Source organism: Macrobrachium nipponense, chromosome 2, assembly GCF_015104395.2.
Source record: "Macrobrachium nipponense isolate FS-2020 chromosome 2, ASM1510439v2, whole genome shotgun sequence".
Classification (NCBI taxonomy): domain Eukaryota; kingdom Metazoa; phylum Arthropoda; class Malacostraca; order Decapoda; family Palaemonidae; genus Macrobrachium; species Macrobrachium nipponense.
Genome location: NC_087201.1, coordinates 96624713 through 96639626, shown reverse-complemented (window position 1 = coordinate 96639626; position 14914 = coordinate 96624713). Strand labels below are relative to the sequence as shown.

Sequence of the window (14914 nt, the reverse complement as noted above, 5' to 3'; positions counted from 1 at the left end):
CCCCCCCCCCCCCCCCCCCCCCCCCACCACATAAAAAGGTGGGGTACTATTTGCTCGAGGCGAGGCTATCATCAAGTACCACCTGACTCTTTGTTGCCTGGTTTGAAACCAAGCAAGTAAGAATTTGTCATCATATACTCCCTTTTCATCGTCCTTTATTATTTTCATCAACTGCGAGCGTAACTGTGAAGGTGAAAAAACCACAGATGATTGCGCAGCAGACAATGTAGAGGCAATGAGGGCGGGGCTCTCAGCAACCAAAAAAGAGCCTCGTGTTGTTGTTGGTGGTGGTGCCGGTGGTCGTGATGATGGTGGACAGCGCTGGATACATCAGCCAACAATGGTGGTGGCAATGCGACGCTGCAACATCAACAAAAAAAACAGTCCACCTTCGACCCTATGTCTCTTTTTAGCAAAATTTGCTAAACGGGCCATAGTTGCACGATTCCGTTTCGACATATTGTCTCACTTTCACTCTGGTATAGACACAAATGTATATAAATTGTATTTAGTTACTTGATGTAAGAAAACAAGCAAAACACACGGTAAATAGCGAAAAAATGCTCGGAGTAAAGAGCAGCATACCTCCCCTTTTGCAACTCTGAGACACACTGACTCCCATGGCTCCCTGATGGGCATGCTACCCACTCAGAACACCATTCACCAAGGAATCAGCCATTGTTGGTGCCAGATGTAAGAGATTAGGCGAAATAAAAATCAAAATAACTAATAAATTGGGCAGATAAAGGACAAAATGACAATAGTCATTAGGAGCCAAACGTCAGCCCTACATCACAGTGTGAAGGGGGCGGGGCCAAAACCCCATTAATTTTAATATTTCTAAAAAATGCTTTTGCCACATGTTGCTCATGTCTTACGGCCATTTAACCAGATTTTGAAAAGTTCAAAAATATTCATCAAAAATAAAAGGGGAAGCCCCCCTTAAAGAATGTCCATGCAAATCGTCTATCCTCTTCACCAATGCCAGAGACGAGATGTAATCTCAAGAGACAAATATCTGTCTGATGATTCTTGCAAAGGCGTGTGCGGAGTGCAAGAAAGGAACCCTAAAGAAGAGTTGTGTCATCCTGAGACCTGGGGTCCTTGTGATGGCAAGAAAGAGAGAAGTTTCTCATTTGCAGTTGAATCTTGCCTGAGGAGAAACCATACTACTCTCAGGTGAAAGACTTGGCCAAATGTAGGCCTACATCTTTCACAAATGAATCTGAGAGAAGCAACTCTCGTGGCTCTGACCAGAAAAGTCCCATCAATAACACCTACCGGCAGAGACGGCTCAGATTTTTCTATGGACCATATATACCCATTATTTGCGGAAAATTTGCCTATTAACAGTATTTTTCACAGAAAAATATTCACAAATTACTGTACATATTTTCATATAATTTTTGTGACTAAATGCACTTTTTGTGATAAAACTATTAAAATATTCAGGTATAGGCATTTTCAGTTTTTTTTCTGTTTCAAATATCAAAATAGGCAGTTAGTATAACCATTTTAGCAGGATTTTAAGCATTCACAGATTTCAGCTTTTCGTAGGGGGTCTGGTACCCATCCCCCACGAATACAGGGGTCTACTGTATTTCTGTTGCTGCTCAGCAAAAAAGGGAAGCTGGATAGTCTGTTAGTCATGAAGACACAGGGATTGTACTTCTTCAGGAACTGCTCCTGTGTTGTTGACACCAAAGGTTGAGTCAGGGAGAAACTCTCTCATTACCTTGGAAGCAGAGCTAGCAGGTCGAGTGACAGCCAAAGTCTTCCATAATTGATTTTCAATTCAGGGTAAACAATGTTTGTTGAACACTTGCATATTTGAAAAAAAATATAAAGAACAGAAAAACCCGTCGAGTTTGTCCCAAAAGTTGTTTTGATTCATCACACAGTAGCCCATGGGTCAGGCGCAATGGAGAAGAAGACCTACAAATTTCTTTTGTACCAAGGGGTTCAACAGAAAAATTATACAGTCTCTCCCAAGACATACCTCTGTCTAATGATTCTCACAAGGGCATGCAGAACACAAGACAGGAGCCCTAAATCAGAGTCAAATGTTGCCCAGAGACCTTGGGTCTCTGTGATGGCAAGACAGAGAGAAGTTTCTCATCAGCAGTTAAATCCTGCAAGGATAAACAATACTAAGACGAACAATCTCTTTATGAGGAAAGAAGCACTCTACCCATCACTTGAATCCGGAGGCTAAGTTGCCTATCAATACATTTCACCTGGAATGTGTTTGGTTGACCTACACTAACCTAACCTAACCCTGTTACACACCATTTCATTCGGGCATACTGACAGGAATTATACTCATCAATCTTCGTTTATATTAAATTGAATTTGTTTATTACAAGATGCCAAATTTTTGGTTATAAAAAGTATCAATTTTATGTTTATTACAAAATTGTATAATGAGATTTTGTAGCATTGTTTTTTCGACAATTACAGATTGGAGTACTTGAGTTGATAAGATAGGCCTATAATAAGGGGTAACATTTTTCTAAAGCAAAGTTTTGAGAAGCCAAGTTTTTTGTTAATTGAAAATGTGAGCTTTATGTCTATTACAAAGTTGTATAATTTCTTGCGGATATTGATACTTGATAAAGATGTGAGTAGCTTACCCGAGGTGAGTAAAATTGAAGTTTTGCCCCACATATGAAATATCAATCATAAAATGAATTGTAATTGAATTGGAATTGAAACCCTCATGATTTGAATTGAATTGGAATTGAACATTTATTTTTGAAAATGATTTGGATTGAATTGGATTTGATAAATTCACAATTTTTTTTTAATTGGAATTGATTTGAATTGATAAAAATGAATTGACCCCAACCCTGGAAGATTTTTGTTCTTTACATCAACAATTACAACAGAGTTTGTAACACCTTTATGACAATCTTCTGGATACCCTGGGTTTGTTCTCAAATATTGAGGATCATAGCTGCTCCCTTCCAAATGTAGACTAGCTTTCACTTAGGCACATCATTTTCCTTCTACACTCACCAATTTTGTACGTGACTAATACTTTACTACTCTTATTAATCTTCTAATGCTTGCAATGCCCCTCTTCCAGACACTCTCACCTTTTGTTGCCATCAAGACTTCAGCAGTACCAGCTCAATCTTAACCATGCTTGGTCAGATCAGCCAAAATTTGCTACCAGCCATAATGCTTCTGCAGCCTCAAGACATAACTGCTCTCAATCATTATTCTGTTTCTAGCAGTTCTCCTGGACTCCCTCCTGCCTACAGCTACTCCTGTGGCTACAAGAGGTATGCTAAAAGGGTGGGTTTTACCTTGTCTTTCTGAAGTGTTTAGCAATGCACTGCAGTTTTGTTATACAAGATGCCAATCTGGTCTTACAAGATTATATCTAAAAAAAACTATACTAATGATTCATGGCTATAGTCTTCTTATCCTCCTATTGTTGATGTGCTTATACCAAATGATCACACATCCCAGCTCCAGCCAGATTTGAATTATTTTTAGCACTTCCTTGATACTAAACAGAGGACTTCCTCAGCTAAAGGGTGACACTGTTGACAAAACTTCTTTAAGTAAACTTTCTTTTAAAATACCAGGCTTCATCAAATGATTCTGTCTTAAGCAGGGGCGCTCTCCTCTTCCAGGGATTACAAGCCCACTTCTTGAGGCATGAAACCAGCAATCCAAGTTGTCTTTTAAGAGTTCAGATGTTATCACTTGTGCTAAATAACTGACCATTGTTCCCTTTCATCTCCTTTGTGTTTTCTTATATAGCTTTGCCTTATGTCTAGTGGTTTTAACTTTTTTTTAATGGAAAAGATACATATGATCAGTGCCAGTGTGGAGGGTCACAGGTGGCCTTACAGTTGCTTCATGGATCCTACACTGGTAGATCCACAAGTATTCGGTGCTTTTCTTTGGTGCAGGGAATAAAATCATTCCCTTCCCTATGATGAATGTACTTCTTGGTCCTCACCTCCATGGGAGAAGTATTGTTAGGAGGAGATAGAAAACCAGATAAATTTCACTGGGTTCCTTGGGGAGGGAACAATCCTTCGTCGACTGTGCCAAACCCTTCCGATTCCTTTTCGTCACCAATCGCTATGCCTCTTCTACCTACTACTGGATCTTCCCCTCCTAGGAGGGATACCTTCCCTACAACCTACAAACCCAGTCATCCTTATCATACCTGGAGCTGAGGCCCCATTTTTCCTCCAGGAAAAGGTTAGGAGCCACAGGATCTGAGTGTCACTTTTCCGAGGACAGCTGCCTAGAAAGACCACACAAGGTCAAGTTCCTTTAATTCATCACAATTTTGGGGAAAAAATACACAGAATGGAAATGGTAGCACTGAAAACCCACTAATGTTGGTTAATTAACACAAGAATGTCCCAGCAAAACTGCTCACAATTCCATTTCTGAGGCTGACCAGCTGACAGTGAGGTTTGAAGGAGGCAGGGGCTTCCACTGCAACTGCCTCCATTGTCAAAGAAGGTAGAGAGCTGAGAAAAGCATTCTTGGATCCTGTAAAATTTCTAGAACTTCTGATTCAGAAAAGGTAAGGTGCTCCAAGTTCATGGGCTTGTCAAAGCCAAGGCCAGATGTGTGACCAGCCACAGGCATCATGATACCAAAATAGAATTAGTCCATGCATGGAGTTGGTCAGTGAGTTTTTTGTGTCAACTCCTTTATACTGCCTGAGCGCAAATAATGTCTGCATTTCTTCTTGCCAGCATTTCCAGCACTTTCCTGCTTATTCCCGACATTGTTCCCAAATCTATATAGTACTCATTTATGGTGAGCTTGACCAGTTTATATCTCCCCCATAATCATATTTCATAATAATCCCTCCTTGAAAAAGTTTACCATTGTATTCTGAGAACTCATTTTTAAATTTGGAGCATTTATCTTTTCATTACTTCTGTAAGCTCTTATTAACTCACCCAATCTTCTCCAGGTTAGCGCCTGGCTGTTGGTTGACTGGTCATTAATTAATTTTGAGGTTCACAACAAACAGGTTAGGAATTGCCAGGAATAAAGAGAATGTATAGCATTTTCAGTGTTGTCTTATATGCACAAGAGAAAATGTGCTCGGAGATTTCAGCGTATGTGCGATAGAAGTGCCTTACCATGAGTACGGAGTCCTACATGAATTAAAAGTAGTATTAGAGGGGCCACACTTCCTCACATGGTAGTATCTTAGCAAGTAGTTGTTACCATAACTACCTACTGGCTCTAGATTACTTATTAATATGTTATGCTTAGCATGCAGCACTTATAATGACATAGAGGTAACAGGACAAGCTGCAGCTTCAGCCTAGGTGATTATTCACCAAAGAATGCAAAATGATATTGTTATGATACAATAAAGTTTCATACATACTTACCTGGCAGATATATACATAGCTAAGACTCCGTCGTCCCCGACAGAAATTCAAATTTCGCGGCACACGCTGCAGGTAGGTCAGGTGATCTACCGTCCTGCCCTGGGTGGCAGGATTAGGAACCATTCCCGTTTTCTATCATATTTTCTCTCTTCCACCTGTCTCCTGCGGGGAGGCTGGGTGGACCATTAATCGTATATATCTGCCAGGTAAGTATGTATGAAACTTTATTGTATCATAACAATATCATTTTCATACAATCAACTTACCTGTCAGATATATACATAGCTGATTGACACCCTTTGGTGGAGGGTAAGAAACAGCTAACATGGAATAGACAGGTAAACAACATATGTTGTAGGTATAAATAAACCTTGGTTCCTATCTGATAGGTGGTAGACTTCATATGGCTGTTGCCAAGGAGTCTGCATCACCTCAAGAAACTTTAGCGAGATATGTGATCTGTGGCCAAGAGTTCTTGTGGGTCTGCCGATGGGGTCTTATCCACTTACTCGGCAGAGCCTAAAAGGTACTTGTCAATGGGTGCTAATCCACTTATAAGACAATACACCTATGCCTATTGGCATAACTAAGGAGCGCAACACCGATCCCGATCACCTGATCCTAACACGAGGGTTCGCGCTCAAATTGAAAAGAGTTATTCCCACACTCCTTTCAAAAACCCCAATAATTTCACTAAGTTAAATAACTTTAACTCAAAGTTAAGGATCAGTGTCGGCTCCTTATCCCAGTAACGTATCCGCAGAAACGTATAAACCAAAAGAGAAGGATCTCTCGTAGGTTAACTTGACATCCTTTGTGTAATGAGAAGTCAACACAGAGTTGCCTCTACCGTACAACACAGCTAATATGTCTTCTATGACATATTGTTATGTAAAGAACAAGAATTTGCAAAAGCGCGCACTTCCTGCGCTTTTAATTCTCAGCTGTTTGAAGGAATCAAGTCACTATGAAGTGCTTAGGAGATCTCCATGTTTCAAAGAAGACCAGGGCTTTCTTGAAATGGATCTCTCCCGTCTGAAGCCTGAAGCCTGGCAGGAACCTCGCGCCTGGCTGGTGCTTCGCTCTTGGTTGGAGCCTAGCGCTTGTCTGGTACCTCTCGCTTGACTGGCGCCTCTCAGCTGGTTGACGCCTCGCGCCTTAGCTGGAGATTCGCACCGTCTGCACCTCGCGCCTCGGCTGGCACCTCGCTCGCGCCTCGCTGGCACCTCGCGCCTGGCTTGAGCTTCGCACCTAGCTGGCGCCTCACGCCTGGTTGGCTCCTCGCGCTTGGCTGGCGCCTCGCACCTGTTGGCGTTTCGAGTTTGCCTGATGTCTGGCTGACTCCTCGCTCCTGGTTCCAGGTTGGCTCTTTTTTAGCATCTGGAGCCTGGCTGGATTCCTCCCACTTGCTTGAGCTTCTAGCTTGGTAGAGTCTCGAGGTTGCCTGGCGATGTACACATCGGACATTCTTATCTGTCCGATTTGTTCGCCTCTAGCGCATATGCGCCAGGTTGGAGGCCCGCTCTGTCTCTTCATCAGACAATGACATTACGGCACTTGGCGTCTGGCTTGCGTTACATTGTCTGAAAGTCCTGAAGAATCACAATGGTTCATCAGGACAGGAGAAGAACGGAAGAAATTCTTCCACTCTGAGCTTTAGGCCTCTCCGGCAATGGGAGGTGATTGTATCCAGCTACATCTAGTAGACGATAGGAATCTAACAGTGCGAGAGATATGAGTCTTTATCCGATGAGGATCCTTCGTGATTATTTCCTTTGCTAACGAGATCTCTTCTGAAATGATGAGGTTTCTCGTTGCCGAATCTTCCCTATCCTTGCTCTAAGGGAAGGAGCCTGGAAGCCGAAGGTAACTCCGAGCTGAAATTGGGAGGACCCCTGATTTCTAGCTCTACTGTATCTCTCTCAATGTCTTCTGGGATTTATTTCGAGTCCTCCTCGTATTCAAAACTCTGTAGGAAAAATGTTTTAACCATTTCTTCTTTCGTAGAAGAAAACATAAGTATCCTGTCTGGACAACGAAACTTCTCTCCGAAATCGTTGAGTCAGGAATAGAGGGTTAAATTTATTTTAACAGACATATGGTGATAAAAAATCGTTGCCAAGTCTCCACTGAATAAGATGCGAGATTCCAATGCTCAAAAACTTCAATATTTTCTTGGCAGTTTAGGGCCAAGAGAAAACCAAGAATTCTCTCCTAAAATTTTCCAAGAAATTTTTATGAGGAGCAGTTCCATCTTGTCAGAACACGGAATCTGAGGCCCAAAATAGGATCCCATTCTAAGTATAAGATCTCCTACCTTTATCATATAGAGGTATTGTATAAGATCCCGAAGATCTTAATTCTCTGCTATCTCTAATACTCTTTGTCGAGACAGAGTATATCTTTTTACTGTATTCATTGAAAGCAGAAAATACAAAGGTGATACTTCCCCCTGAAAGGGAAGAAAACCACTATGTGGTTCACAGAGGTATCTGAAGAGGACAGTTTCCCCCTTCCATTTAGCACGATCTTCAGCCACTCTATGTCTTTAGCCTGTTTGAAGGAATTATCAAGCTTCTCTTGAAAATCCTCTCATTCATGTTTACTTCTGGTCAGTCTGCACGCAGACAGACTCAGATTGGATAGGTTTTTCAGGTCCATTATTTATAATAGATTCCGATAAAATCTCTAATCTCTTAGAAAAACCCTTCCGACCCATGCTGAGAGAATAACGTGGCCTCTGTGAATCCAACCTCTCTATGGCCAAAATGAGGCATTCATCTTCTTCCTTTGACGCCCATTTATCTTAATATCTGTTAAGAATATATATAACTAGGGGAAAAAAGACTAAAGTTTATTCCCCATTAACAGTAAAGATGGCGTACTGTTACCTTTTGTTCGAGAATAAGGCAGCAGTTTGTAGGAAGAAAGTCCTTATTACACCTCGCGAAGAGATCTATAAAGAAGGTTCTCTCAGACTTCACAACTCTTCCAATAAATGTTATACTGATGTTTAACAGTTATCGTTGATCGAGAAGGTTGTCTCGGAAGTGCAAACTGATACCACGAACCTCTTGATATCGTTTCGTTCCGTGTTCTTGTTCTCAATAGCTTCTATTTATAAACGGGAACAGTGGAGTAAAAAGAGAAATTCTCGATGTTCTTAGAGATAAGATAGAGACTGATGGACTTATAGGTTAAAAATTCGCTAAATCGAGAAAAGATCCTGTTAGGTGAATCTTACGCTTCTGGCTTGCGCCGGGATGGAGCTATTAAAACGTATTATAGTCCATTCAGGGACATCCTTCTGACACGAAAAGGATGTTTCCCATCGAACTCATCCATCTTCTCCTGAGCAAAATTCGATTCTAAAAAGATTATGCTGTCTTCATGCATTTCTAAAAAGCATGAGATAATTATCTCATATCGTGCTCTGCCGTATAAGAATCCTTTATAAAGCTGCACATTTCAGGTAAACATCATTAATCTCGGAAAGCTATGTAAGGATGTTAAGAAACTGTAGTCTACTTCGGTGTGTGCATATGACTTGACCATACCGTAGTCTAAAGGATGATTTTCTTTACATTCTTTCTTTCCTCCGAGGCCGAGGGAGAATGGAAAAATTTCTATCTTTGTAATACAATTTAGTGTTAGACGAAGGAGATCCTAACAAGAAGCAAGGATCGAAGAGAATCATTCCAGTTTCCTATTACATGGACATAAAGCTGTAATGAAACGGGTTGCTAAGGTCTTGTAATCTGAAAGACCTGCACCCTCCTTGACTTCCTAGTCTATTATGTCTTCCATCTCTTGTTCCAAATGTTGGTAGAAGAGAGGGAGTCACCTAAGGAGAGAGCCTCTCTTCACAAAGAGAGGGACTATTTCTCCGAAACAAACCCTCATGACAGAGATGAAGTCGCTTAGGCGAACATTAATTCCCTGTCATGAGAAGATTGTTCTAGTTAGAAAACTCCCACAGTCACAGTCCCTCCTGACATGGGCTACGGTCGCCTGTGCGACATCTTGTGTCCCTGTCAGGAAAACCAACTGATCTTGTGACAAATCTCAAAATAGGAGAGTCTTTGTGAAATCTATCTCCAAACACAAAGAAGCTTGAGATCCTGGCGCCTGGCGTCTGGCTGACGCTTGGTTGGAGCCTTGGCTCCTCGCATCTGGAAGACGCCTCGCGCCTGTATGACGCCTCTCGTCCGCCGAGCGTCCTGGCTGACGCTTCGCGCTTGGCTGACTGCTCACATCTGGAAGACACCTCGCGCCTGGAAGACGTCTCGCACTCAACTGGCGTCCTGGCTGGCGCCAAAAACTTGGCCGGCGCCTCGTGCTTCGATGACGCTTCACGTCCGAAATAAGTCCTGGCTAGAGTCTCGCATCTGGCTGATTCCACGCCTCTGTATGACGCCTCGCGCCTGGAAGACGCCTCACGTTTAGCTGGCATCTTCTGTGCGACATCTTGTCTGGTATATGCCTCTCTCGCTCTCGAACTAGACCGAAAATCTTCCTCTACTTGTTTTAGAAGACGAAGCTTCATGTCTGAAAGACGCCTCGTTTTTTGGCAGGAGAGAGAGGACGAGACTTCTTGATCGGAAGAGAAACGTCCTTCTTACGAGGAGGATGTCTAGCCATAACTCCTACCAAGGAGGCTAGCTTCTCTTGAACAGCCAGTAGGATACTCTTAGAAGCTTCTCCCGCGCCCTCTTCAATGGGAGGGGAGGGAGACCTCGTAGAAGTACGATCCGCTACGTCCATATAGGGGGACGTCGACACAACTTCACCTTCTTGATCGAGGAGGGAGCTTCATCAGTGAAGCGCTCTGGCTCGAGTTCAAAGAAGGTTCTTCCAAAGCCTTTTCAGGGGCTTGGAAAGATCCGAGTCTTTCCACCCTCATATAATGAAGGAGAAGCAGAAGAAGAGAAACACTCTCGCAGGACGCTTTTTCTGAAGCGGTCCTGAGAAGTCTGTTGCGAGAAAGATAATATCTTGCATCTTCAAGAAAATTCTTCGTATATGAAACTTCTTTCTCCTTATCCACCAAGACTCTTGATAGGTGCCTCGTCCGAGTTCTCAGAGACTTCTAGCGGACGGGATTCCAGAAGGAAGAGGTCCTCTTTCCGAGAAGGACCCTCCTTAGTACTCCAACCAACGAAGATATCTGCTGTAGTAACTTTCCCAGGATCTTCGCAGTTACTTCTTACTTCTCAGTATCCGATCTAGGGGAAGAGGATATACTCCGTAATACTTTCCGGGATATAATCCAGTTACTTAGAGATTTCTAAGAACTTTAGAAGGTCTCGAAAATTCGTCAGAATTTCCCCCTTTCCGATGAGGAATCGGATAACGAAATCACTATTATAGGATACTTTTCCAACGGTTATCCTTGGCAGTCTGGGACACTACTACAGATCCTGCCGAGGGGACGCCCGACCGGAGGTGATTCTCTGAAACCTCCTTACGGCTTTCGACATTCCTTCTCCTCTGGGTTTGTGAGCTTGGAAGAGGTCTAGGCCTGAGAGCGAGACAGAGCCGATCGGGCGCACCCTCATTATTATAGGACGCCTTTCCAATGGCAAACTTGGCAGTCTGGGACGTGCTACAGAACCTGCCGAGGGGACGCCTGACCGGTGGGGTTCTCTATAACCTCCATAAGGCTTTCGACTTTCCTTCTCCTCTGGGCATGGGAGCTTGGAAGAGGTCTAGGCCTGGGAGCGAGACAGAGCCGATCAGACGCACCCTCCACTGCAAAGGGGAACACTAAAATCACTTCTTACCTTTCAATAGCTCGTATTTTTAGCTACATTCCTTTGTCTTCAAATTGTAATATGAATTTGAAGATTCTGTGAAGTAAGAAGGAGATGAGGATACAACACTACTAGTATTGTTAATGCTCTAACTGCTCGTTAGTACGAGAGCTATAAAAACTTCTAAAGGAAGCGAAACTAATTCTATTTATTCTGACTTCCTCAAGAAGGAAGTTAGCTTAAACTTCCTCAATTAATTTTAACATTTACTACACGTTATTAATGAATAAATATTAAAATTTTCCTTTTGCAAACTATGTGAGTGTCTACTGAAAAGTTCGGTAGTTACACGTAAACAATTCTTCGAAATTTTCGAAGCCAAAGTTATTAAAACAAATTAATATGCGTATGCCGAACCAAAGACCCAGTACTTCCCTGCAAAAGATAGCCCAGAAGATCGATGGCGATGAAATCCAAAAACCAAGTCAGGAGGAACTGCAAACGTTGTTTACATTCCAAGCGACAGAGAAAATATGATAGAAAATGGGAATGGTTCCTAATCCTGCCACCCAGGGCAGGACGGTAAATCACCTGACCTACCTGCAGCGTGTGCCGCGAAATTTGAATTTCTGTCTGGGACGACGGAGTCTTAGCTATGTATATATCTGACAGGTAAGTTGATTGTATGAAAACATTTTTCTATTGAAATTACTTAACAATGCAATTTTATTATTTTTTTTTTTGGGGGGGGAGGGGAGGATGAGATACACACTGAAGAAGGAGGCCTGCAAATTGTAAGGAGAACTGTTTACTTTTCTTCCCTTTCAGATCCCACTTGTAAGTACTCTAATACAACCATAATACAAGCTACAGTGAAATACAGAATTAATGTAGTTAATATTTAAATTTCAAACGATAAATTTAAATAGATAAGGTTCTATTTCAATTTAAAAGTATAATTTTAAATAGATAAGGTTCTAAGTTGCTTTGATATAAAAAAATGAGAAGGGCAATATAAATAAATTTTTTTCATTATTTCTAACAAATGGAACTATACACCAAGTTAAATTTAAGGCAGAAAAACTTAGTTCTCACTTTTAAAACAAAAGCTATAAACATAACTTAAAAATTCACACAACTGCATAATGCTATCTATATCTAACGTTGACACTTACTGAAGTTGCTGTTTTCTTTCTAGGAGGTTCCTTTCCACTTGACTTTCTCTTCTGGGATTCCTTGTCTGCCTCTTTTAAATCTCTATCTCTTGAATCTTTAATGGCATCTTTAACAGAATTTTTGTTTGAGTCTTTCACTGGATCTTTTGATGTCTCTTTATTTGATTCTTTTGTCGTCTCTTTACTGGAATCTTTTGTTTCTTTGCTAGAATCTTTTACTATTTCTTTGCTAGAATCTTTTGCTATTTCTTTATTAGAATCTTTTGTTATTTCTTTATTAGAGTCTTTTACTGTCTCTTTACTAGAATCCTTTGTTGTATCTTTACTTGAATCTTTTGTTGTATCTTTACTTGACTCTTTTGTCATTTCTTTCTTTACAACTTTAACTGCATCTTTACTTGAATCTTTAGTGGATACTTTACTGGATTCCTTGCTTGAAGTTTTATTTGAGGTCTTATGTGATTCTTTACTTGCATTATTTGATTCTGTCTTCTTTTTCTTTTCTTCTTTTTTCTTTAAATCTTCTTTCCTTCTCCTTTCAAACTCCTCTATCAAATCTGGACAGTCTAAATTGTCCTCTGGCTCCCATGTGTTGTCCTCACTGCAGACAGAAAACAATTATTTTAAATCAGTAATGTAGTTACTTGAAAGGAAGCCATGGAATCATATTTTCCAAAAATTCAATAATTTCATTACCTCCAAAAAACTTTTATAAAGTGCTTCCCTATTCCACAAGATATAAAAATAAAATCTCACTAAATCCATAGAGTAATTTCATTTGTCTACCGCAACTAACAAAGGTGGATTTGCAGGGGTAGCAAACCTACCTCTCCTATCAAAAACAATCATATACTCCCAAGCAGTAGCCTGAAATTGTATCAATATAGTACTAATGCTACTTCAGTACAGTGTAGTAAGTGTACAGTACTACATTTATGTTTTAGTTATGTTGCCTTAAACTATCATTAGCAAGCAAGTTCTTAAGAGTTACATAAATTTTAATGCTCCTAAGCATTCACCTAAGTCCATTCACTTGCCCTTAAGTTTATGAAAACCCACAAAAATGGAGCTGTAAAATTACAAAAACTACTTAGTGGCTTACAGCACTGGGCTAATATGCAGATGACCATACTGTAAGTAAATTGTGACATAAAAAGAAGACACTCAAGATGTATAGTGGCTTACAGCACTCAGCTAATATGCAGATGATCATACTGTAAATAAATTGTGACATAAAAAGAAGACACTCAAGATGTACAGTGCAATAATGTAATTGATCAAAACACTATGTTAGGAAGCAAAGCAATTGTTGGGTTGCTGGAAACCAATCATACAGGCTTACATTATGACAATTCCAGTTGTATTAACTACACAAAATTCAAATAACTTTTAAATTTCTAATGGTGTACATTTTGAGTAAGCAGTCAACTTTTACATAAGCCCTTCACTAACTTCCAACTACAAACAAATAACAGTCACTTTTCTACTGGAGCGAGATAAGCCTACCTATAACCCCTGTACACCATGAAATGGCAGTACATAAATTATATTCCACTCTTCCCTGTCAAATAGTACACCAAGTAAGATATTCCACTCTTCACTGTCAAAATACACCAGTCAAAATACAGAATAACTTAAAAATAATTTCATTAGTAGGAAGCCTAGAAAAAGTGATGAGTAAAGGGTAAGATTAAGCACAGACCGCCTGAGTTTCAGAATACTGATGTGGTGTCTATCATTCTGGTCCCACACACCTGCAAAATACATTTTTCTAGGTTTGAACTCTACGTCTTGCAGACATGTCAAAAAAAAAAAAACAAGCAACTCAAGAGAGGGAGTGCCCAACAGCACCCATAAAATGAGAGGCCCCTGTTGCCCAACTACCAAACTAGCTCTCTCCTCACTTCCTACGACAGATGAAGATAAATGTTGGGTATCTTCTCAGAGAACCATTGTACCTTCATCCTCCATTAAGGGGCATGGAGGTGGAGCTGCTCCTAAGGGCCCAATTCTACAACAACAGGTGACACAAAATGACATACCACTGCTGAGTGAATTGTTCCTGTTTCAGATATTTTGCCCTCTGCTTGAATGTGAGATCTGACTTCTCGAAGTTCAAAACTACAGTGGACCATCCACATTTGTGGGGGATGGGTACCACACACCTTCTCACAAGTAGCTAAAATCCACAAATACAGTACTACCTCAGACTTCGAACTTAATCTATTACAGAAGGCTGTTCGAAATACAATTTGCTCGAAATATGAAACAAATATCCCAATAAGAAATAAAGGTAATCAGGATAATTCATTCCAGCCAACCCAAAAAGACCCCCTTTTCACATTTTTTTCTATTATTAATGCATTTAAAAGTTAAATTATTAGTGCCGAGTGATAAAACAATACATTATATGAAGTCATATTTTTTAAAATTTTGTTTCTGTGTATGGTTTACGAACTGGTGAAAATGGAACGTGGCCGGCTGGGGGATGGAAGGAGGAGAGACTGGAACCTTTTGAGGGAACTAAAATGATCGCTGTAGGCACAGGTTGATAACAAAATCAATTTTATTAACATTTTATAGGGATAATCAAAGGCAT

At 40.7% G+C, this 14914-nt stretch overlaps 1 protein-coding gene across 2 annotated transcripts in view; it reads right to left on the bottom strand.

Moving 5' to 3' along the window:
* Positions 1–14914, bottom strand: part of LOC135220810 (heterochromatin protein 1-like) — a 94336-nt gene that overhangs the window by 44157 nt on the left and 35265 nt on the right. For both annotated transcript variants that reach the window (XM_064258322.1, XM_064258321.1), the window contains exon 3: positions 12316–12916. In XM_064258322.1, coding sequence (XP_064114392.1) covers positions 12316–12916 — 601 coding nt within the window. The remainder of the gene's footprint in view (positions 1–12315; positions 12917–14914) is intronic.